This window comes from Drosophila bipectinata, chromosome XR, assembly GCF_030179905.1.
Source record: "Drosophila bipectinata strain 14024-0381.07 chromosome XR, DbipHiC1v2, whole genome shotgun sequence".
Taxonomy (NCBI): Eukaryota; Metazoa; Arthropoda; class Insecta; order Diptera; family Drosophilidae; genus Drosophila; species Drosophila bipectinata.
Window position 1 is genome coordinate 17784230 of NC_091735.1, and position 24733 is coordinate 17808962.

Sequence of the window (24733 nt, forward strand, 5' to 3'; positions counted from 1 at the left end):
ATGGAAGGTAAATGCCGTTAGGGCCTTGAGAATTGGCTTTACAGTTAGGAGTCTAAAGCTACCTGTTTGGTTATAGCCTATAACCCAAGCCGTGAAAGTGTGCCTTAGATGCAGTTAGGTGGTAGGAGGTAGGAGGTTGGAGGTAGGAGGAGTGGTAGGCCCTTCTTCTCAACCAAACCACCTGTGAGCTCCAAGATGATGATGATGACTTTCACTTTGAACGGCCAGTCAAGCCAAGGCGCATTCTTGGCCAAAAACAACAACCAATAAAGCATTTCAGCTGCCAACTTGCCACTTGCCACTTGCCACTTGTTGTGGCATCTTTTGCAGTAGCCAGTAGTGGAGAGCGTTTATGAACAATTATTATTGCGGCTTATTATTTTATTAAAGCCAGACAGCTGCCACATAAATTATGTTGTTGGCCATAATTATGGTGGCTACTGATTTTCAGTTGTTTTCCAATTTCTGAAGGTAGTTTTTTTTTTTTAAGTTTTTTTGAAGTTTTTTTTTTTGAAATAAAAATGTCCACAAATTGCTGAAGACTCGCTGGACAATTTATGGAAATTACCGACAAGACTTGAGAGGAAACTCATCTGCCACTGCACTTACGCCTCTTTGTCGGCTTAAAAAAAACAAAAAAAACTTTAAAAAATAAAAAAAAAAAAAAAAAACAAAGATGTCAGTAAAAAATTAAAAGAGTGCCGCCAACAACAAACAATGATGATTGCTGGAGAGGAAAACTCGTTCGGCTGATAAGAAAAACCAATGAAAGTGAAACCATGTCACCAGCCAGCCAGCTGGTTGTTGTTGTTGTTGACACATCTTGTGGTTAAATATCATAAATAAATAAACTAAAAACAGAAACAACCAAGAGTCAACTTTGATAAAAAAAAAAAAAAAACTGAAATGCGACCAAAAAGAAAAACACAAATGGCAGCAATAAAAAAATGCCAAAAGGCAACAAAAAGCATGCATCGGGAATGAAAATTGAAACGTCAGTTATTGTTGTTATTTTTGTTATTGTTATTATTGTTGTTGGGGCAGTGAAAAACCCCCCCCACCCCCACACCCCCCACACATGATTACAATTTGTACGTTTTTATACCCTTGCAGAGGGTATTATAATTTTGTCCAAAAGTGTGCAACGCAGTGAAGGAGACATCTCCGACCCTATAAAGTATATATATTCTTGATCAGGATCACCTCCTGAGTTGATATGAGCATGTCCGTCTGTCCGTCTGTCCGTCTGTCTGTCCGTCTGTCTGTCCGTCTGTCTGTCTGTCTGTTTCTACGCGAACTAGTCTCTCAGTTTTAAAGCTATCGACTTGAAACTTTGCACACACCCTTCTTTCCTTTGCACGCAGTATATAAGTCGGAACGACCGGGATCGGCCGACTATATCCTATAGCTGCCATATAACTGATTGATCGGAAATGGTATAACTTTGGTGTTTTTAGAGTTAGAGAGTTCAAATTTGACATGTGAGCTATTTTTGGCAAAACATTACGTCATGCCAAATTTCATAAGGATCGGCCGACTATATCCTATAGCTGCCATATAACTGAACGATCGAAAATGACCCAACTTTTCGTGACGATAGAAAGCTGAAACTTAGTACAGATTCTATTTTTGATCAGTTGATCCAACTTACCAAATTGCATTAGGATCGGTCGACTATATCCTATAGCTGCCATATAACTGAACGATCGGAAATGGTTTTTGGTAGAAATACCAACTTTGGTATTGTTAAAGATAGAAGTTTGGGACTTTTTTTAGATTTTGTATTATAATAAATTGAGTTATATAATCATATTTTCATAAGGATCGGCCAACTATATCCGATGTTTGCGATATATATCCGGTTTTAACTGCAAGGGTATATCAACTTCGGCTCCGCCCGAAGTTAGCTTTCTTTTCTTGTTTTTTTTTATTTTCATTACTGTTTAAGTTTGCTGATGGCGCCTGCATTTGGCAATATTGCCATAACACCTCCCACCACCCACCACCCACCACCCACCTCCACCGCAAATTAAACAAAGCTCTTGTCTCTGCTTCTTATCTCTTCTTCAAGACCGAATGCAAGTAGGTATATGGTTGGGAAAACTGTCTGAGAGATAATATATAATAGATGTGGTTTTTCAGAAACAGTTCTATAGAAAACTATCTTTTGAGATATTTTAGATAAAGATCACAGTAGATATTGGGATGCATCTTAAAGGTTTAAGACTAAAAGATATTTGAGATATAGGTTTTGGGGATAAAAAGGGTGGATCTTTAGAGCTGTCTATAAGGTATCTTAGAAAAGAGTGAGTCTTCAAAATGGGAGATTTTTAATACATCTCTAAACGGGGTAGATATTAAGATGCATCTTTAAGGTATATTAAAACAGTGAATAGATCTTGATAACAGGCTTCAAGATATCTGAGATATATGTAGGTTTTTGGTTTAAAAAGGGTAGATCTTTAGAGCTGTCTGTCTGTAGAACTGTCTTTAGGGTATCTCAGATATAGAGTGAGAGTTCCAAATGGTAGATCTTTAAACAGAGTAGATATTTCGATGCATCTTTAAGGTATATTATTTAACAATGGATCATTATAACCGACTACAAGATATCTGAGATATATAGATCTAAGAGAAGATCTTTAGAGCTTATAGAGGTATACATATGTAGAGTGATTGTTCCAAAAGGTAGATATTTCAAGAAAGTTGATGTTTAGATGTTTCTTTAAGGTATATTATATAGTAATTTGTATATGTATGTATATGAGATCATTATAACAGACTATATGATATGATATCTCGGGTATACATATGTAGTTTCCGGTTTTAAAATATCACAAAACTGTCTTTAAGATATCTCAGATCTAGGGCTTGCTTTAAGTAATATATCATAAGAAGTATCATTAAAATGATCTATAATGGATATTATAATGGATCCATATTTAATATATGTATATATCGGCAGTTCTTTAGAACTGGCCTTAGAAAAATGATTATGAGATCATCAAAATCATTTTCTCATCATTAGAGCTATAAGATATAAGATATAATATGTACATATATAATAATATAAATAATATAATATGTACAGCTATAGTTTTGGATTCAAAAGGAGTAAATCCTGAAAACAGTCTATAAAACTATGAGACTTAAGAGACATCCTATATCTATCTTTAGTTGTTATAAAAATAGATCATAATAACTATCTGGTAAGAGTCTCAAAGATTTCTAAGAGATATCTCAAGAATAGATCTCTAGAACTGACCATAAGATATCTTAAAGGTATCTTGAGGGATATATTTCTGTTTAAAAATAGTATAGCTTTTAAAAAAGATCTTAATAACTATTTTTCGAACTATCCATGGGATATATATCCATCTCAGATATGGCTTTTGGATTAAAAGTGGGTAGGTCTTTAGAACTGTCTTAGAAACCCTCTATAAGATAGGATACTATATTTAAACTCTATAATTATAATACCTAGAATACCTAGTATGCAGTTTGAAAATAGTCTATAGATAAAATATATAATTAAAAGTTATACGTTGGAACTATCTCTGAACCAGTCTACTAGAGTCTATATACCTCTATAGCTATAGCTTTATCTTCAAGTACAGTATATAGCTTTAAAGGTAGTACAGTACATGCCACCTGCTGGCTTTGTTCCATCCGACTGTAAATTCCGACATCTGTTTACCTGAAAAATAATGAAAAACGACAACAACAAAAAAAAGAAAAAAGGAAAAATCGAAATCAGAAAAGTGTCAACAGCTATTGTGAATTGAATTATTCAATGGCCAGTATGGCGGAGGGCTCTTCCGAGGTCAGCACCTTTGACAGCCATTGTCGAACCGAATAACTAAGCGGAGCAATCTATATTAATGCCCAGGAGGGTGGGAGAGGGTGGAGCGGGGTTCCTGACAAAAAATCACACAGAGTGACATTTTTTTATAAAAAATGGAAAATGGAAAATGGAAAATGCATTCACGGAATGGAAAGCTCGCAAAAAAAAAAAAAAGAAAGGCTTTCAAACAAAGAGTGACTCCTGCCAGGACCTGGACATGGACATGGCTGCCAGGACCTCCTCTATTCGAGGGGAGTGACTAATGTAATTAAGCCAGGATGCCAGGATGGAGGAGCTCGAGCTCGAAGGGCAAACGCTTGTGGTCGCTGGCTCCTCTGGATGCCTTTTTCCCCATTTTTTTTGTCATCCCGGGGTGTCGTGGTCGTCTGGGGTGTCGTGGGCCACTTGAAGTCGCCGGCATTGTTTTCAGCTCAGCGCTTCAGACCTCTAAAAATAGTAGCCAGGCATGTGCTGCCCCTCCATCTGCAGCTGCATCTCAATCTCTTGGAGAGGTATCTGCATCTCGGAGATACCCTTTAGTTTGGATATTGAAGTAGGAACTCAAAGCCTGTGAAACAGCCTCATATGCCTCAGTTTGCAACTAAGGGGTAGCGTTTAGAAGAGCTTCCTTTGGAACCTGCCAGGAAAATGCCTTAAAAATAGGCAACAAAGGCGACCGATCGGTCGAGGGAGCTACCAGAGTTGCCAAGTGCAAGCAATTGACTCGAGAGACCCACTCGATGCAGTCTATACTTCGTATCTGATGGATACAAAAGAAGAAGAAATTACATGCCAAGCGTTGTGCTTAATTCGGATCAGAAACCGTATAGAGAGAGGGTCTAAGGGGGTACACCTATATACATATATACATTGGATATCCAATCAGAGCGTCAAACTAAATAATTCATGTGGGACTATAAGTATCTGTACTGAGCCCCTGTCCCCCCCCCCCCCCCCCCCCCCCCCCCCCCCCCCCCCTTTATTCTAACGGCATAAAAGTGGAAAACTAGGTGGCCATTGTTAATGTTAGATGGGAAATAGGAAAAGTGGGAAAATTGGAAAACGCCAGTTGAAACGCCAGCGACATTAGCAAGGTCATTCGTGGGCCAATTTGCCAATCGGTGTCCTATAACCGATGCCAAAGACCTATTAATATTAATGAAGTTCGGTGGAAAGTTCGGTGGAGACGCCACCTGGTCTCGAGGTGTCCGAAAGTCAAGGTAGTAAGTAGTCTCTCTCGAACTCTCAGTCGAACTACAAAAGATAGCCATAGCCTTTAAAGTATGGATTCGAAAGGTAAATAAATAAATTCTATAGTTCCTTTTGAGAGAAACCTTTAGACTGGCCTCCCATTAGCACCTCTTCTTAGGTGGTGTTGTTCTGGAAAATCTGTGTTGGCTATTTGTGGTTTGTGTGGCAACTTATGTGGCAAGGGAAGATGAAGGTGGTTGGGAGGTGGCAGTTAGTCTCCCCTCTATCGGTAGGCAGTTGCCTCAGCCTCTTAGTCACTCCACTAGCCACTGGCCACTTTTTAACCCAATTTTCTAAACAATTTTAATTGCCACACCCCTCTGCCCCTTTCGATCAACAATTTTCAATTTCAATTTCATTAATAAAGTCGTCAAGTTGCAAGAGTGCAGCTGTGCAACAACCCAGCCAGCCGATAACCTCCTCTGTGGATTTCTTCCCTCCGATCTAGTCTTTAGTTTTTGTTGAAATTTTTCGCCTGCCTGCCTGCCTGCCTAATTTTGATGTCATTAATTTTGGCCAACTCTCAAGAGCTCTATCTCTTGAGCTCTGTCTGTGGCTACTATTTCCATTTCCATTTCCATGAAGCGTTTTCTGGTGGCACAGTTTCTCGACTCCAAACACGCAATCCCCTCGAAAGCTGCTGGTTTTTTTTTTTTTTTGGCCAAAAGAAAGTAAAGGCTTTCGGTTAAGAAGAGATGGATCGATCGATTGGGGGCTACAGTTGGTCTTGGGTCGGGTTTCTCCACCAAAGAGAGTGAAGTCCAGCTTTAGTTCGATCTTTAAGTGGGGTTCGAATACCTTATGGAAATTTTGGATAAATTCTCTAAAAAATCAGGAAACTAATTATAAGCATCTTCTGGACATGGGAAGTCTATGGGGCTTTTATATGGATAAGATGGCTTAAAGTTAAGTCCATATCTAAGCCAATATGTGGATATTCATTCTTTATTCATTCTTTTTGCATTAAAACCCCGATTTGAAACCAATTTTTAAACCACTTTTCTAAAAGGACCTCTTGGAAAGAATGTAGAAGTCTAGATGTCATATATGGTACAATAGGTAGTCCATATCTTGGCCAATATGCATCCGATCCTTATCCAAAATACCTTTAAAAAATCTTGAGTAAAACCCCAATTTTCAACCCAATTTTTACACTTTTTTCTGATGGAAATCCATAGTCTATAAAGAGAGTCATGCCTCATAGCGAAGGTTATATCTTTCCTCATATTTATCCAATTCTTAAATGGAATAACTTTAATAAATCGTGGGTTTATTCTAAATTGGACTGCATTAAAATCCTGCACACGAATTTTTGAATAATTTTTTTCCAAATTTTTTTGATTTTGACCCATTCTGACCTCTTCAATTCTATGGCCCATTCATGGGGTATACGATATCATGGACAATGTTAGTACTATGATCTCTAAGTGGAATACCTTTATCGAATCGTGATTCTCTCTACTTATCTTGAAAAGGTTAAGAGTCTTAAAACTGTTTTTACTGAGACCCCTTGGAAATAGGGGAGAGTCCCTGGGTTAGGATATATAGTCCATGGTGGTGGCAGTAGCTTACCCAATTTTCATCCGATTCTTAAACGGAATACCTTTAACGAATCGAGGCGTAAATCTCAATTATAATCCTGCACAAGAATTTTTGATTAATTATTTTTTCCAATTTTTTTCTGATGGTCCCTCTTGATCTTGACCTCTTGAATTATGGGCCATCCATGGGTTATACGATATCATGGCCAATTTTAGTGATGATCTCTGAGCGGAATATCTTTATCGAATCATGATTCTCTCTACTTATCTTCAATAAAATCTTGAAAAGGTTTAGAGTTTTAGACATTTTTCTACCGAGTCCCCTTGGAAAAGAGGGGAGAGTCCCTGGGTTATAGGGATATATGGTCCATGGCGGTAGCTGTACCTTAGAAATACCTTGAACGAATGCTAGAGAAAATTCCTTATTTATCTGCGAAAAAAGATGATAAAGATACTACTACTATATATACTCCAAATCAAAGTCTATAACTTTCCCAATTTCAATTCGATAATTAAGATTTGTTGTTTGTAGATTCAGCACTAAATGAAATTTAAATCCTAAACAATTTTTCTTAAAAAAAGGATGTTAAGGATGGAGGAAAAACAGAGGTGCCTTTTCCGACTGCTACATGACCTTGCTTCCTGACCTTCCACCTTCCTCCAGCTGGCCCTGACCCTTTCATAAATATTCAGGAGCCACACTCATCATCATCCTCCCCAGTCTCCAGTCGATGTTTTTGATTCGGAAGTTGCGTATGTGATAAGCATTATGCGGTAATAATTTAGTAATTAGTTTACGACCAAGAGGCCCGCTTCCCAGAGTTGCCAGTGCCTCTGCCCTCTGGCCTCTGACCCCTTCTGGGGGGGGGGCTTCTGGGTGGGGGATGGAGTGGAGGGCATCAAAATTGCAAATAGAAAGCAATTTCCACACTTATTATAGACACGTGTGGGTGGGAAGGTGGCTGTGGGAAGTGGGTGGTGGAAAGTGGGTGGAGAGCGGTGGGCGATGGGAGTGGGTGGAAGGGGTTTCTCCACATCCACGTGTCAGGATATAATCCTGGCTTGTCTCCACCATTTTTTTTTCATTTTTTTTTTCATTTTTTTTTTCGGCAATGCGTGTAATGAGCTTCCGGATGCTTTTTGCATTTTTGCACTGAGAGAAATTCTTAAATTTCTTAAATATTAATATTATAAAAAAATATTGCAAAAAATATGTGAAAAAATTAATTAAATTCTTTTAAATAATTAAAATAATTGATTTAAAGTTTTTGCTTTTTTCTGGCAGTGTAGACGCTTCCTCTCCTTGGGAATTTTCGCTCAAAGCTGCCATTTCCCCCTTTTGGTGGCTTAGGAAACTTGCTAACTTGACTGAATTTGTGCCTGGGAGCCAGTCTTGCCTCAAGTGGCAAGCAGAGAGAGGGAGAGGGAGACACACACACACACACACACACACACGAAATTACTTTGCAACTCGTGGCAGTGAGTCGCACGAAGCCTTGTGGCCTCATTAGAGAAGCCCTCTAGAGGAAAGCGTGGGGCGTGGGGTGGGGGGAGGGGAGTAAAAAGTAGAGATCGTCAGTGGGAGGCGGAGGGGGAGGGGGAGTGGCATGCCAGCAGGTGACTATATAGTCTCCAGCTACTTAACCATTCTGGGCCGCATTCTGCACTGGACTGAAATATTTATGAAGTATCTCTCGCAGTTTGAAGAAAGGGGGTCAGTGCTTCGAGTGCAGTTGCCAGTTGGCACTTCTTCTGGTAGCTGATATGTGCAGTTATACCCTAGGATGGTTTTTTTTGGCCAAAAGGTTAGGGGTTAAGGGGATTAGGCTAATGCTGAGACAGAGCTAGAGACTAGTGTGGTGACTCGGTGGAGGGGTAACCTGCCCCTCTCGGCTTGTCATTTCAATTAGCAATGGACCCGACCTAAGAGTGAGTGTCTGACTTTGTTTCAAATGGTTTTCAGTTTCTGGTTTCTGTTGCCTGTGGGCGTCTGAAATGAGTTGGCAAAACAATAAAGAACACAACAGGAGAGGTCTATAGACGTGTGGTTGTCTATAATTTGTATAATTTAAGTAAGCATTAGCATTAGCATTTGCAGAGATTTCCCCTTTTTGTGGCATTAATGAGCGGCTCATTAATCACTCCCTAACCGAGAAAATGCAAAAACTGTAGGGATATGGAATTGGAATACCAACTGGAATGAATAATTGAGTAACTGACTCACTCTGTGATGGACCAATGCATTTTTTTTTTTGGCAGCGATCGGCGATAGACTCCTCCGCTGGCTCACATGGCGTATGATTAATTTTTCACAATCATTTTCCGCGGAAGAAACCTGTGGAGGAGGTGGCTTCAATGCATCCAACCTGGGGGGGGGAATATCTTTTGCGTGCCAAGCCAGTCAGGAATCAGTTGCGATAATTAATGAGCCAACAGTGCGTATACGCGATGTCGTAACACAAAAGTCTCCCCACAAAACAGCCCACAGTCTATGGAAATAAATTACATAAATGCCAAACACAAGAAGGGTGACTCTGTCATCAACATTTTGGGCCAACATATGTTTTTTATTTAATCTAGAGACCAGACTCCCCCCCTTAATGCATATTTTATGAAGTTTATAGGGAGGTGGGAGATACCCCTTAGTGGTTGGGGGATGTATCGAGCTTCCGCTCTTTAAAAGTTATTCAAAATTTAATTAATAAACTCGACAGCTTCCGATTATGTTAATTCCAGAGTGTGTGTATATATGCCTCCCAAGATGCCCCCAAAAAAGTTACACAAACTCAATTTGGTAAAAAGCAAAGTGTCTGCCCCCCCCCCCCCCCTCCAAAGGCCGCCAAAAAATATTTATAGAGGGGAGGGAGGGGAGGGATTATGGGGAGTGGGAGGGGGGGCGCAATTATCACAGCCAACTGAACCCGACTTGTCACCGTGTCCAAGTCCGAGCCCATGATTAATGTTCCCCAACATGACAGAGACTTTGTCTCTCAGATCTCGAATCTGCGCGCCATCAGAATCTCAATCGGAATCAGAATCGCCAGCCCCCCCTGTTACACTGAGAGAAACAGAGTCTGCTAAGAACTAGCCATTATCTTAAAAGCTGGCTTACCATTTCTTGCAGTGTAATTGCGGCTCTTAGCGTTGATAGAGTTGATGGAGTGTGGGAGTAGCTGCTGCTGGCCATGGCAATACCTCCACTTGGCTGTTAGTGTTTATGGCCCACACAGAGTTGGCCAGAACCATACTGCTGCTGGCTTGCTGCTGGCGGCTTAGTGGCTTTGATATTCCAGGCCGGCCAGTCCCACGCCACGCAGACATGACGGCCATGGCCAAATCCTGTTCTGGCTATGAGAAGCTGCATATGGCCCACAATTGTTGGCAATTAGCGGGGTTTTGCGGGCCAGAATGACGTCATGATTGAGGTCATGAAGATAGAGTCCAGAGGGTTGCACTTTGAACCTTGAACTCTTAGGTTTTATTTTTTTTTAATATTTAAATTTTAAATTTAAAAACTTGTATTGTACCTTTGAAGTCCCAAAATCTAACCTTAAGCTCTCTATATGCTCCTCTCTCTGTCCAGATGAACACAAACTAAACTCCGGCTCATGGGAAGACACCTTGGACGAGCCACACCGCCACCACCACCAGCAGCCGCACCATCCCCACCATCACCACCACCAGCATCATACTCTCCATCATACCGGGCAGCGGCAGATCGGTTCCCCGCCATCCAGTGCCAGCATCACCACCGCCCAGCTGCATAGTGCTTTCAGTCGCCGCATTGCCGAGCAGCGGGAGAAGAGGGAGAGGATAAGGGATCGACAGGATCATCAGCGAGATCAGCAGGATCGCGACTGCCCCACCGGCATCACAATTGCCGGCGGAAGCTATAGCGCCAACGGTGGCCAGGCTGCCACTGTTGGTTGCAGCCGGAGTCGGAGTAGCTGCAGCAGCGGCAGCGAACGGGACACCAAATCTCCTCATAGGGATCCCCCAGAAAAGGATAACCGGCATATTCTATCGCAGGAGCAGGAGCTGTTGGAAGTGCAGGTTGTGCCGCAGGAGCGGGAACGGGAACGGGAACGGGAGCAGGAGGATCATCTCACCGAGGAGGAGCAGACCAGCAGCAGCGTGAGTTCGCTAAGTGCCGGTAACCAACGCAATTCCCAATTGCGTTCCACCTTCAACAAGGCCAAGCAGCATTTGTCCTTCGACAAATGGCGCACGGCCGCCATCGGAAGCACCACAGGTTCCGGTTCCGGCTCAGGATCAGGATCAGGATCGCAGTCTGAGAGTCCCAACTCGAACAACATGATATTGCGGCGGGCCAGTGCCTGCACGATGCCATCGAATGGCTCCGGAGGAAGCGGCGGGAGCAGTTCGTCCCAGCGGGAGGATGTCACCACGCCGGGAGAGTCGCCAGGCCGGCTATCCAGGTGGTTCTCCATTCGAAGGGGCTCCTCGCATCAGTACGATGTGGGCGGCCGGCACTCCACGGCCTCCAGCTTCGATACCCCCGATTCGGGATCGGCCAGCGACAAGGCGGGCAAGACGGCGGGGTCGGGAGTAGGGGCTTCATCGGGTGGCCAAGTCGGAGCAGCGCTGGACGCCGCTTCGCCCCAGAAGCTGGCCAATCTGGGGGCCAGTAAGATGATGCCCGGCGTGCCAGAGGTGAGTATCTGCAAGATTCCATCCTGTCCAGTTCTAACATCCTTTTTCCATTTTCCAGTACGAGGACGACGACGGCTCCCCAGGAGCGGGAGCCACCAATGCCAATCGCTTCGACATGGACCTGATGATGACGCCGGGCAGCCGGGCCAACGGCACGGCTCGCACCGCCCACAACCGGCTGGTGGTGCCGATGCTGCCGCCCGCACCCGCCGGCCTGTCGCAGCAGCAGCTGAAGAGGCGCCACATCGTGGCGGCCATCGTGCACAGCGAGAACTCGTATGTGGCGACCCTGCAGCGTCTAGTCAATGTGAGTCTCCACCTAAAGATTCTAGAAGATTAGTAGTAGAGAGCATGCCCTGCAAGAAGAATTCTACAGAAGAATTACAAGAAAGAGCGAGGAAACCCTTGGGATTAACTGTCAAGAACTTTATTACGTAATAAGATAACTGTTGAAATTTTAAACGAAAGGGGGGGGTGGGTTCCTCCAGAACTAGATCAGTGTTCTGGGGAGGATCTCACAACTTGGTTTTAAACATCCGACTCATTGGTATCCACCACTGGCTCGGCCGGGGTCTTCCGGTCGGTGTCCCCTCCTGCCACCTGTCCGGCACGGCTCATTTCCTCGGCGGTTGCAAAGTTCAGCTCGAACGGGATGTTGAACCTGGGCACATAGTACTGGTGCATGTGGAAGTCCCAGTAGTTCCCATCCTCTGATCCCCTCAGGGTCTCCTCCGATTGGTTGTCCACCGGCTCCTTCTTCGATACCTGAGGTTCCTCACCCGATTCCCCATCCATTCCCGGAGCCTGCTCGGGCTCCAACGGGATGTTCGTAATGTGGACGGTGTGCCGGGTCATTTGATGGTCCTCCTCCGGGGAGAGCAGGATCTCCTTGAACTGAGCGCAGGAGTTGAGGTACTCCTTGGCCGTTTCCAGGCTCATGTTCGCCGGATCGATCAGGAACTCGACGTTTATGGGTAGGAGGATGTACTTCTCGCCGGTGGTGGCATCCCTCTGCATCTTGCCGAACTGCTCCTCGTCCTTTTTCTCGACCAGGTCCACCTTCAGGACCTCGGCCTGGCCCCACCTCTCGATGTCCTGGGCCTCCGCAGGCTGGAACGCATCCTCGTCGTACCCCGGCGGGGGGTTATGCGTCTGCTCCGATAGCTTGAAGCGGTGGAGCTGCGGCTCCTTCAACTGGACGTAGGCCTCGTCCCGGCCAGCCTCGACATAGATCTTTGCCCCCCCAAAGGTGTCGGCCAGGTACTTGGCCGTAGCGTGCTCCTCGCTACCGAATTCCTCCTCGGGATGGGCTTCCTTTACCTCCTTGTCGGGGCCCGGATGGTCCTTCTGCTCCATTGCTGTGTAGGATTAAGACTTGATAATTTTTAGGGGGTTTCCTCGCTCAAAAGTATGTAGTTAATCGTAATTTTCACTGGACACTCTACACAAATATCCAGATTGGGGACCAATCGTTGTGTTCTGTATGGTTGTGGAGAGTGATCTGTGGGAATATGGAATGTGGAGTTGGGATAGCCAGCACCTAGACTGACTGGGAAACGCATGCCTTGTTTCCGACATCCGACATCCGACTCGACTCTAATCTCTCTAATATCTCATTTCGAAACTCATTTGATCTCTTTACATGCCATCCTCTTCCCATACGCCGACTTGACCATCATCACCAACTAACTTTAACCTGTCCACTAACTGTCTCCATCACTCTCATCATTAACACCATCCACCAACACTCCACCAACACCCAACTAACACCCACAAGTAGTTACATAACTAGAAACCATAAACGACACAAGACATAGCCCCCACATCCGTATGAGAATCCGATCAAGATCCGTCGCAGAGAGCTCTTGGTAACATAACTAACATGTCCTTTAGTGTCCCAAGAACCCCAACCCCCTCAGATCTGGCCAGTAATTAATGCTACCAACTCGCATCCGAACTTTAGGATTACAAGAAACCGCTGGAGGAGTGCAGTCCACCGGTGCTGAATCCAGTGAAGATCTCCACTCTGTTCCACTGCCTGCCGGACATCCTGCACTCGCACAAGCTCTTCCGGATCACGCTGGCGGAGTGCGTCCGCAACTGGGACCGGGACGAGAAGATCGGTGACTGTTTTGTGAGTGCCTTCGGGAAGCCGCAACTGCTGGAGATCTACTCGGGGTTCATCAACAACTTCTCGGCGGCCATGGAGCTGGCCAAGATGGAGGAGAAGCGCAAGTCCGCGTTGGCCGACTTCTTCAAGGTGAAGCAGATCAGTGCCCACGACCGGCTCTCATTCTTCGGGCTGATGGTGAAGCCGGTGCAGCGCTTCCCCCAGTTCATCCTCTTCCTGCAGGATCTGCTCAAGTATACGCCGCAGGGTCACCATGACCGCATGTCCCTGCAGCTGGCCCTCTCCCAGCTGGAGCTGCTCGCCGAGCTGCTCAACGAGAGCAAGCGGGAGGCGGAGCAGTACCAGGCCTTCAAGGAGATGCTCGGCCACATCTCGGGCACCTTCAACGCCCGCTCCCTCAGCCTCTCCAGCGTCAGTATGAATGACTCTTCTAGTGGCCATCGGCCCCGCTACCTCCTGCGGGAGGACAACGTCACCCACATGGAGTTCAACCAGGCGGGATTCATCGTCAAGTGCAAGCAGCGCCGGCTCCTGCTCCTCAACGACAAGGTCATCTGCGTCTCGGTGGCGCCCAAGCAGTCGCATGACTTCGGGGCCACCGAGAAGCTAACCTTCAAGTGGATGTTTCCGGTCAACGACGTGGAGATTGTGGACAACAGTACGTCGGCCACGCTCTCGAGGATTCTCACAGCTGGTAAGTGGACCCCAAAACCATGTCCTTCTCGATTAAAGACACCTCCTTCCTCCCCGCAGGACTCAACCGCGGCGGGAGCCTAAAGTCGAACGGCAGCAGCAACGCCAATGGGAGTCCCTACGCCAACAGTGGCACCCTGCCCGCCCATGGCCTGGCCGGATTCGGAGATCCGCACAGCTCCCCGGCCGCCCAGCTGACGAACGGGGCGGACAACCTCTGCAGCGAGATGAGCACTCTGATGTACGACTACGAGGTGATCTCCCGCATCCACGACCTGGTCGGCAGCCTCAAGGGCAGCTACAAGGAGCTGAACGCCAACACGACCCGCAACGTGCTCAACCTCATCCAGGGCTCCATCCAGCGCAAGGACGAGGAGATGGCCTGGGTGGACTCGTGCTGCCTGCAGCTGACCGGCCGGCACAAGTCCGGCAAGGAGGAGACCTTCACATTCCAGACGCAGACGCCGGCGGTGAAGAAGGAATGGATCACGGAGCTGCGTCTGGCCCAGCTGGCCCTCGACCCGAACAACTCACCGGCGTGGGAGCGCGGCGGCACCCACCAGCCGCTGCAGCATCACTCCAGCCCCGGAGATCCCCGCCACACCACCTACGAGCAGCTGCAGCTGCAGGAGGCCGTCCAGCAGAAGCAGTCGCGCAAGATGCCGCTCTTCGTCAAGGCGATGCCAGTCTACAAGTCACAGCATCAAACCGAGGTGAGTATATGGAGCTGCCATCCTGCAGAGGAGCACCTGCTAATCCTTTGAATCTCTAATCTTCCAGGTGCGCTGTGGATGTTACTATAGCATCGCCAACGACACGAAGCTGAGCGGCAATGCCAGGCGCCGGCACAAGCAGCTCAACTACCTGTGGATGTGCAGCAGCGACGGCACCTCCTCCCACGTCACCGTCCTGGCCCAGCACCCCCAGCAGGCCGGCAACCTGCGCGAGGCAGGGGCCTTCGACATCTACGAGACTCAGGTGTCGGCGCTGGAGTTCGTCAAGGGCTTGGAGGCGCAGACGAGGAGCAAGGATGAGCCGTCGAGCCTGCTGGGTGACCTGGTCTGGCTGGGCACTGATAGCCGCAAGATTCTGGTCTACTCGGCCCGCAATCCGGAGCAGGAGGAGCAGCTGGGCAGCTACTCGGTGCCGGGGGCAGTGCAGCGGATACTCTATCACTTCGATGCCGTCTACGTGGCCCTCTCGGGAGCCATGGTGCTGATCTATCGGCGCGGCCACGACGGCATCTGGCAGCTGCGGGATCCCCAGATCGTGCGGCTGGGCGACACGGACCTGCCCGTGCCCAGCCTCCTGCCCATCAACATGTGCATCTATGCGTCCTGCGGCAACCGGGTGTACGTCCTGAACGCCCTCAACGGTGAGATCCAGCGGAGCTTCGAGGTGCAGCACGGCGCCAGCCAGCAGGTGAACCTGATGGCCCACTCGGGCATCGGCCTGTGGATCTCGCTGAAGAACTCCACCATGCTCTGCCTCTACCACACGGAGACGTTCAAGCACCTGCAGGACATCAACATCGCCTCCAGCGTCCTGCGGCACGACGGCAAGAAGGAGCAGCCGCTGAACAACAGCTCCGTCTACGTCACCGCCCTGATGGCCTGCAAGGGTCTGCTCTGGGTGGGCACCAATGTGGGCATTGCGGTCACCATACCGCTGCCCCGCCTGGAGGGTGTGCCCATCATCAGCGGTGGCATCAACATGTCCTGCCACGCCCACTTCGGACCCATCACCTTCTTGCTGCCGCTGATCCCCAAGGTGTATCCCAGCTACAAGCCGCCGATGGGCGGTGGCGGAGTAGCGGCGGGAGTGGCACCTCTGGTGCCCAGCATGGGCGAGGACCTGCAGCTGCCGGCCATCGATGCCGATCCCAAGCTGGATCTGGACGATAGCGCCGTGATCCTGCGCCGGGACCTAGTCAAGGAGGAGCAGGCCACCTCCACCCCCATTGCGGGCTCTGCCGGGGGACTGCTGGCGCGGGACCTGATCACCGAGGGCGACGAGTCGGCCGCGTCCGCCGCATCCGCCGCATCCGCCGCCTCCTCGCCGCGCAGCTCCAAGCTGGACAAGCAGCACTCCCTGGACCAGAGCTTCACGGCCAAGATACGCGCCTCGCTGGCCAACTCGCCGGCCTTCCACCGCAAGCGGTTCCGCGAGGATCCCAACCGCATGTCGAAGACCCTGCCCCGGGGACTGGGCGCCACAGCAGCTGCCGGAGCAGCCAATGGCGGGGCAGCCGCGGCTGGAACTGCAGCGGCGGCGGCGGGAGTGGGAGGAAACCATGGCGAGCACGGCTACTGCGACGTGTACGGACTGTATGGGAAGCTGATCTTCGTGAAGGAGGACTACGACGCGGAGGAGGGCAACCAGGGCAACCTCATGGACATGATGTACGAGGGCATGCGCCGCTCCGACCCCGAGCTGGCCGCCATACCCGGCAAGGTGTGCACCCTGGACCGCCGGCTGCGGATGAAGGCCTCCCGGCCGAGATCACTGGACCTCTCGAACTGGTCGGTGGACTCCAAGTCCTCCAGCCTGTACACCTCCTCGGGCAGCGAGGAGAGCATGGGCATACGCCTGTTCGGGGGCCGGTCCGTGTCCCGGAACAGCAGCAGCGCCAGCCACAAGACCTCCGGCACGGGCAGCGACCTGGGCAACATATCCGAGAACGGTCTGATGACCACCGCGGACATCCACCACCACCAGCAGCAGCAGCAACAACAGCAGCAGGTCGGCAAGGCGGATGAGCCTGGAAGACTGGGAGCTGGAGGAACCCCCGGAGGACTGGACAAGCCGGCCGCCGCTGCGGTGGCCACCCTGAAGCGGAAACAGAAGCAGAACTCCAAGCAGCAGCAGCAGGCCAGCGCCGACGGGCCGCGGACAGTGATCACCCTGATGGGTGGACGCGGCTACTGGCGGCAGATGTGGTACAACACCACCACAGGTGGTTCCCCCAGCCACAAGAACAGCTCGTTCGGCGGCGCCCCCGGCAACGACTCGCAGTCGGACGCCCCGCTGGCGGCCAACTCCAATGACGCCCACATTGTCGTCTGGGAGAAGAAGTTATAATCGCAGGAGCTGGTGTGCTGCTGCACCCTTCAGCAGCACCCCCACCAGCACCATCCACCGCTCACGGATCTGTGGCGCCACCAGGCACAGCACCAGGCTCAGCAGCAGCAGCAGCAGCGTCGTGGGCGGGGTCGTGTCCGCTTCCGGGGATCCTTTATGCAGCGGGATCGTAGTGCCGGCACTGAGACTGGCACGGGAACTGGAAGTGGCTCTGGATCTGGATCGGGGGGCATGCTCAGCGCCAGCTTGAAGCGTCTCACGAAGCTGAAGCGAGGCGGCAGCCTCAAGGAGTTCTAAGGATTATAATTATGGATCTTAGGCACAAAACTTTTCGAATATATATCTATATATATATATATATATTATTATATATATTTATTAGCCAACCCGCCAAGTGTTACCGGATCTGGATCTGGAAAGGTCTCTAGACCTCTCTCTCTCTATATATTTTTTGAAAGCCTTAACATTTCTTAACAAATTTTATGTATTTTTGTGTGGATCCGGGAAGATCGGATGATAGCTTGGCCAGCAGGGTTGTGTATATATCTAGGAGATACATCTTTTTTTTTTGGAATCCCTACTTTTAGTCAAAGGATTTTCTCAAAACTCGAAAGTTTCTGTCGTTTTTTTTTCGAACTGGGCGCCTCCGAAGAAGTGAAACTTTAGCCATAGGGAAATGTGTGTTTTTTTTTTATGTAGTTCATAAACTGAATATCCAAATATACAATGTTTTTTTTTTGTGATAGATTTTTAAGAAGTACGTTATGTAGACCGTAAGCTAGGACCTAAGCACACACACACCCACACACAACCACACACACGAGAGCGGCAAAGCCAACAAAGCTAAAAAAAAAAAAAATGGAATGGAAATGGAATGTTTTCTGTAAAATAGGGTTTTTTTTTAAGAATTTGAAGAACATTTTTCCCCCATCACCCCAGTTTTGTTCGGGAAGACTCTTGAAGCACTCTTTCCTTATGTATTATATAATGAAACAAAACTATGTTCTATCACCAAGCACCTAACAACAACACCCAGCAGCATGGATCGTAGTACCATTTTGTAGTAGATACGTACTCTAATATATTTGTAAACATTTACAAGCCAAGAAACCAACAAACCAACAACGGGGGAGGGGGACTTCTAGATTCTAGAGAGTACCGAGGCAGTAATGGAAGCAAGGAACAAGAAATATCTTATATATATATATACTATACTATATACAAGAAACAATACTTATATACGATTTACATATACACATTTATAAAAAAAAAAAAATAATAATAATTAAATATACAATGGCGAGCGTGTTGTGTTTCATCGAAGAAACATTTTTTTTTTTGCGAACGATATCTTTTGGATACACAATGCAATTGTGCAACTTTTTATATCAAACGTTCATAATTATCAGAGAGACACACACACTCAGACCCAAGCACCCATCAAACATACATACATAACAAGAATATATAAATATATACACATATATATATATATATTTACCTAATATATATATCTACACGCATATTTTGGTGTACTATATTCTATCGAGGACTGGCATTAGCGGTCGCTATCTCTCAATGTAATACAATACGAAACGAAACAAAACACGAGCATTGTATGTATTTCGAGAACAGAGAAAATTGTATTAAAAATATAACAAAAAAAAAAAAAAATATAAATACCTTAAAGTTGGTTTTAATTCTGAGGTTATCTGAAGGATATTTGAATAATGGCGGTCTAGGGAACATAGCCCTTTTACCAAGGCTTCTCAAACTGTGGGTGAGTCAGAATTGGGTTGGTGTTTCTGCTATCAAACGGTAGATGGCGTTAATGGCGCTCTGAGTATGTATATTCGGTATTATTTTTAAAGGTTTTAAGCATTTAATATTTTTTTTATTAATTTTATGATTATTAATATATTTTTCAAAATGTATTCTTTTTGTTTATTTTTAACCAAGAAATTATGTCTCAGACTTGGCCATGTAAATAACATTCATGTAGAAAATTTAGCAATTGCTCCAAAACTGTGGGATACAAAATATAAGAGCAGTGCTTTTAAAACTCTACAACAGTCAGAAAGTAAAGCTTAAAAAATGCAACCTTTTTAAAGAGTTTTTTAAGGTTTTTTAGGGATATATTAAAATATATTTATTTCATTAATTTTATTATCATCCCAAGTCTTGACCCATTTGTAGCTTGTTTTATTACCAAAAACCAGTCAGTTGGCATCAGTATCGCTATGTAGAAAGGGCTCCTCTAATAATGATGATAAAGCCAAAGGCCCAAGGCATGCCAAATTGATATTATCAGTAATGAATAATAATGCCCAATAAGCGAAACCATACCCATCCACATGCCTGATAATGACAACCGTAATGACAATGCCTATCATCATGATGATTACATAAACGAAAGTACATTGCACCATACAGTAGTGGCAGCAACAGCTTATTAGTGTTAATTGTGGACGCTCCCGGCTGGCGACACTTTTTTTTTTTTTTTTTTATAATTTAACATTTTTGATCGAAAGAGTTACCTCTTTTCACCTTTTCACAGCCGGCCAGCCATTCATTCCAGCCAATCGTCGAACTTGGCAAGTGTCTGTCCCCATTAACGCTTAACGAGATTGCAGTTTCGATACGATTGGTTCGTCGTCTGGGCCAGGCTTTCCATTATGCAATTGGCCCTAAGACGATTTGGCCCGGTACCCAAAAATAGCTACCAGAAAACCAGAAAACCTTTTCCAAATCGAATAATAGAAAGGACTCTTCAATGGATGTGACATTCGCAGCTTGCCGCATCTATTGGCTTCATAAATCAGCCATCTTTATGAGGATGCCACCGCAAATCAGCAACGGCGATAGCATCGGCCATAACCGTAACTCCCCTTGGTAATGGCCTGACATTGGTTTTCTCGTTCGGTTTTCCACTTTTTCGCCTAAAAGTTGAATTGAGAGTTGCCTCCCAGGCCATGACCTGCCCCAAGTGCCTTTGCGTAACAACAACAACAACAACAACAACAATGGTATGGTAAAAAGGTAAAAATACAGTTGGTAGAGGGGGGGAGGGGTCGGGTAGCTTGTTGTTTTTGGCTTTCCCAGCCAGTCACGATCGCAACAATTTTCTTGTCACTGTCGCCCCGAAAAAAAGCAAAAAGCGAAAAAAATATATATATATAAAACTTTTGGCGGCACACGCAACAAAGCAAAGCTGCCATTTACACTTGAAGAAAATTATATATAGTCTAAAGCTATGTAGTTTGCATTTCTCTTTTTTTTCTTTCCCACTAAGCTTGCCTCTAAAAAACAACTTATTTTTTAGGTGTTTAGGTTTCTGTTTGTTTTTGAAAAACATTTTCGGTGTGGCAACAGCGGCTTAAATAACAAATAAACAAAGCGGCAAACCATACTAGCAACTAGCAACACTAACAGTAACAGCAACAGCAACAGTAACAACAAAATAGCCGTAACGCCAGCGGTGGCAACAAACAACAAACAACAACAACAAACAACGAACAACTAACGATGCTGCCGCGCTGATAAGAAAAACGGAAATCACACTTGGACTAAAGGTGGGTTAAGAGATACTCTTTTTTCTATAAAATATGTAGTAGTACTAGAGGACTATTAGGAATAAAATAGTTAGTATGTTAGTAGGTGGTAGGTAGGTAGGTAGTATAGTAATAGGTACTGCCTTATACAGTATAGTATAGTATATAGTAGACAAGGAAGTATATAGCAGCTGGTACTAAATAGCATACCATACTATACTGTGTAGTAAGCGAAGGCCTTGATGCCAGTACTATATCCACGAAGTTGGTTAAGTTTTGGCTACTTATCGACCTTTAATAATGAAGCTATAGAAGCCTATGTATATACTAAAGAAAACCATGTAGTACCTACTACTATTAAGCATACTAAAGAAGCTACTATACTATATAGTAAAAAATAGATACCATATGCATGATACTATAGAGGTAGAAATATAAAATGCTACGGAAGTATGGAAATGTAGTACTGTAGAAGCATTCTGTACTGTACGTATCTATAGCCATCTATATAGTACAAATATATACTATATATTTTAGTAGTATAGTAGTAGTATATTTAGTAGTATATTTAGTAGTAGTAGTATATATATCCTATGTACTATATACCTACTATATGCTGTATGGTTAGTGGTACTACCTACGGAACTATACCTACAATATCATATCTTTCTTTATATCTATATCTATATATATATGACATTTCTATAGATATATGTATCTAGTAGAACATCTTCTGTATTACCATTTTTTATTACCAATGGGTGCTACCAACAAACACCTCCTCTCAAGGTGTAGGCTCTTTCTTTGGCTGGAAAGAGTAGAAATGGTTTGCTCGCAAAAACAGCGACAACTTAACGAGGTTGGTGGTTGCCGCTGCTGTTGCTGCTGCTTTGGCTCTTGGTAGTATTGCTGCTTCCATGAGCAACATTTTGGTCTCAGCTGCAGACGCTGCTTCTGCCACTGCCACTGCCACTGCCACTGCCACGGCCTCTGCCAACTTCTCGAGCTTGGCAGTTTCCATTTCATTTTTAAGCCAACGCTCGTCGCGTTCAGCGTTTTAATATTTAATTGTCGTCGATCGCGAGCGGTTGTCCATTCATTTAAGCCAACAGCTACCGTGTGCTGCCACTGCCAAGGCCCGGACCGCAAAGCACAAACCGTTAACCGTAAATACCGCCGACCAATAACCGCATACCGAAACCAGAAGACAGATCTCATCTGGAAGAGCCCCCGCGAGTGTCATCTTTTTTTTTTTTGCTTGTGGATTACCTTTTTTTTTTTTTTGTTATCTGGAGTGAGCTTGAAGTGAGAAGATCAGGATCATGATATCCTGGCTGAGCTGCGGCCTAGTCCTGGCCTTCGTGGCTGGCCCGCTGTCGGTGAGCTCGCGGAGCTACAGCAACGGCCTGATCTTCTACGAACTAAAGTCCCACCAGCCCTACCTGCCGCCCACCGTCAGTGTGTCCCGGGGCCGGAATCTGGCCAGTGTCAAGTACTCGGACAAGGGCTCCATCTGGTCGACGTTTGGGCAGCCCTGCGAGTGCCGGGGACCCGTCTGCGGCTGTTGTGCGGGCCTCAAGGTGGACCAGTACCGTTTCGATCAGAAAGGTGAGAAAGGATCCAGGGGAGTACGGTAGAGTACTGGGGGATTGGGGCCATTAGGCCTTAATACCCGATCATGCATTGAGCCTCCAGCCCCCTGGCTAGCTGGCTCTCCATATGGGGACTCGGCCGAATTGAGATCGCATCGATCACTTAGCCTGGCCCGAATCGTGGCCAGTGGCCTGCGGCTTAAGGCTGCAGGTTTTCTTTAGCCAGATGCCTGCTGGGGCAGGGGGTGTGCGGGTTGGCTGCCTGGCAGAATTCGTATTGAGGCCTCCCCAGAAAAAAGAGTATTCAGAGTCTTGGCGGCGCATGCCGGAGACAACAATACCAAGAGCTCCAGCTCGGTTTCCATTTCCATTTCTTTTCGTGACATGCCTGCATTTGCCAATCAAAATGCCACAAATTGTTGGCGCTTGGAGCTCTTGGAGCACCTCCCGCAGAAATCCCGCAGTTTATAGACCGCCACCACCCGCCACTTTCATTCCCCGAATGCGTGTAATGGAATGGATAATGGAATGGAATGGAATCGTTTCATTGTTGCCTTTATTGTCTTATTCCCAACACTAACACATCCCATCTGTTGTTTCTCTGTGCAGTCTGTGCGAATGTGACGTTTGTGCCGCACTTGGAGGAGGCCCAACTGGAGATGTACGTGAACGAGAAGGCCACCTCAAAGTTCGGCCTGTCGGTACGCAACCCGGCCCCCTTCTGCATCCCGGTGATGATGGGCGTGCCGATGGCCATGTGCGTCCAGATGACCGACGTCCAGATGGTCGACAACAGGCTCAGCATGTGCATGGACTTTGTGGTGCGTCTGGCCACCACGGATCTCTTCGAGATGCACTTCCAGTGCATGCGCATGGGTCTGGACGGACTCCAGTATGTGGACAAGAACGGGAAGCCAGTGCTGCCACCGGGACAGCAGGGCAACGACGATGACGATGCTGGCGAGGAGTATGGCGAGTATGCCGAGCTGGAGAATGAGCCGGAGGAGTATCCCCTGGCAGAGGATCAAGCAGAGGAGAAGGAGAAGCCGAAGCCTGCGCCTGCCCAGGACTACCAGCCAGTGGCCTATCCTTCGCTGGCCTACCAGCCGCAGGTGGACGACTCCGAGAAGACTCCGAGTGAAGACGAGTCTTTGGCTTATCAGCCCCCCAAAATGACCGAGAAGGAGCCGGAGGAGGAGGAGGAGGAACCAGAGCCACTGCCAATCGAAAGTGAAATGCTAATAGCTGGCGATCAGGTTGAGGAGCCAGAAGAAAACGATGAAGAGCTTGAAGACGAGGCAGAAGCTGAAGAAGCCAAGAAAGAGACGGAAAAGGAGGTAGAGAAAGAGAAAGAGCAAGTAGAGGCGACACCTGACAATGACAATGGCAGCGAGAGTGGCCCGGGGCCAACTCAGGTAATTGAAACAATTACAAATTCAATAAAAGCCATTGAAGAAATGCCAGCAACAACAACAACAATCAAAGCAACAACAGCACCCACAACAACAACAACAACAACATCTAAAATGGAAACAACAAACAACAAACCAAACAATGTCGTTATTGATGACAAAGACCAGGAGGTCTCATCGAAGCAGGAAGAGGCCCCAGCGGAGAGGGAGAAGGAGAAGGAAGAGGTGAAAATGTCAAGCGAAGAGGAGGAGACAGAAGACGAGGAGGAGGAGGAGGAGGTCGAGGAGGATGAGGAAGACGTGGGGGAAGAATCGACGACAACAGAGGCTGTGGAGCTCGAAAACGATAGCGACAATGAGGTAAACGTTGACGATGATGACGCCGATGGTGGAGCGAAAAAAGGCCAGGTGAAGGAACCCCCAACAAAGGCGGGGCTGGAGGAGAAGAGAGAGCCGGAGAAAGAGACATCTGCTGCTGCTGGTAATGAACTAAAGGTCATCAAGCCCGGGTCAGCCCCAAATGCCGAAGCAGGAGAAGATCAGGAAACGGAAGAGGGAGCCGAAGAAGAGGAGGCGGCGGAAGAAGGCACTGACGAAGATACCGAGGATGACGAGGAAGAGGAGTACGAAGACGATGAAGAAAATGTCCAAAATCTGGACGAGAAAAAAGCCGAAAAACTGGTAGTGGAAGCAGATCAACCGCTGGAAGGCAATGAATACCAATATAACCTGGAAAACCTGGAAAATCGAGATGCAAAGTTGGCAGCCAAGTCGGCAGTAACCAGGTCTAAAGCAGCCAAGTCATTGTACCGCCACGGGCGCCAACGTCTTCAGAGGCGTCCTCTAAAGAAAAGGCATTAAACACAGACACCACTGACATTATCATCACCACCATTATCATTCCTCGACTTAATTTATTTTAATTCATAATTCATAATTCATAATTTGTAATTGTTAATGATT

At 46.8% G+C, this 24733-nt stretch overlaps 3 protein-coding genes across 4 annotated transcripts in view; 2 read left to right on the forward strand and 1 right to left on the reverse strand.

Moving 5' to 3' along the window:
* LOC108131891 (uncharacterized) overlaps window positions 1-18494 on the forward strand; it is a 60971-nt gene extending 42477 nt beyond the window's left edge. The window contains exons 2-6 of one of the 2 annotated variants that reach the window (XM_043213223.2): window positions 10220-11310; window positions 11369-11617; window positions 13274-14135; window positions 14195-14847; window positions 14915-18494. In XM_043213223.2, coding sequence (XP_043069158.1) covers window positions 10220-11310; window positions 11369-11617; window positions 13274-14135; window positions 14195-14847; window positions 14915-17215 — 5156 coding nt within the window. In that variant the 3' untranslated portion in view covers window positions 17216-18494. Of the gene's footprint in view, window positions 1-10219; window positions 11311-11368; window positions 11618-13273; window positions 14136-14194; window positions 14848-14914 lie in introns of those variants that run through there. The other variant, XR_011444255.1, reaches the window with a different exon arrangement.
* LOC108131892 (uncharacterized) lies at window positions 11716-12861 on the reverse strand. Its single transcript, XM_017250997.3, has one exon. It carries the CDS (start codon window positions 12664-12666, stop codon window positions 11839-11841), a length of 828 nt encoding a protein of 275 aa, XP_017106486.2. The 5' UTR covers window positions 12667-12861; the 3' UTR covers window positions 11716-11838.
* A 3507-nt stretch (window positions 18495-22001) lies between the features above and the next one.
* LOC108131904 (myb-like protein X) lies at window positions 22002-24638 on the forward strand. The gene is made up of 2 exons (XM_017251015.3): window positions 22002-22374; window positions 22968-24638. The coding sequence occupies exons 1-2, from the start codon at window positions 22089-22091 to the stop codon at window positions 24629-24631; spliced, it is 1950 nt and encodes a 649-aa protein (XP_017106504.2). The 5' UTR covers window positions 22002-22088; the 3' UTR covers window positions 24632-24638.
* Window positions 24639-24733: the final 95 nt, after the last annotated feature.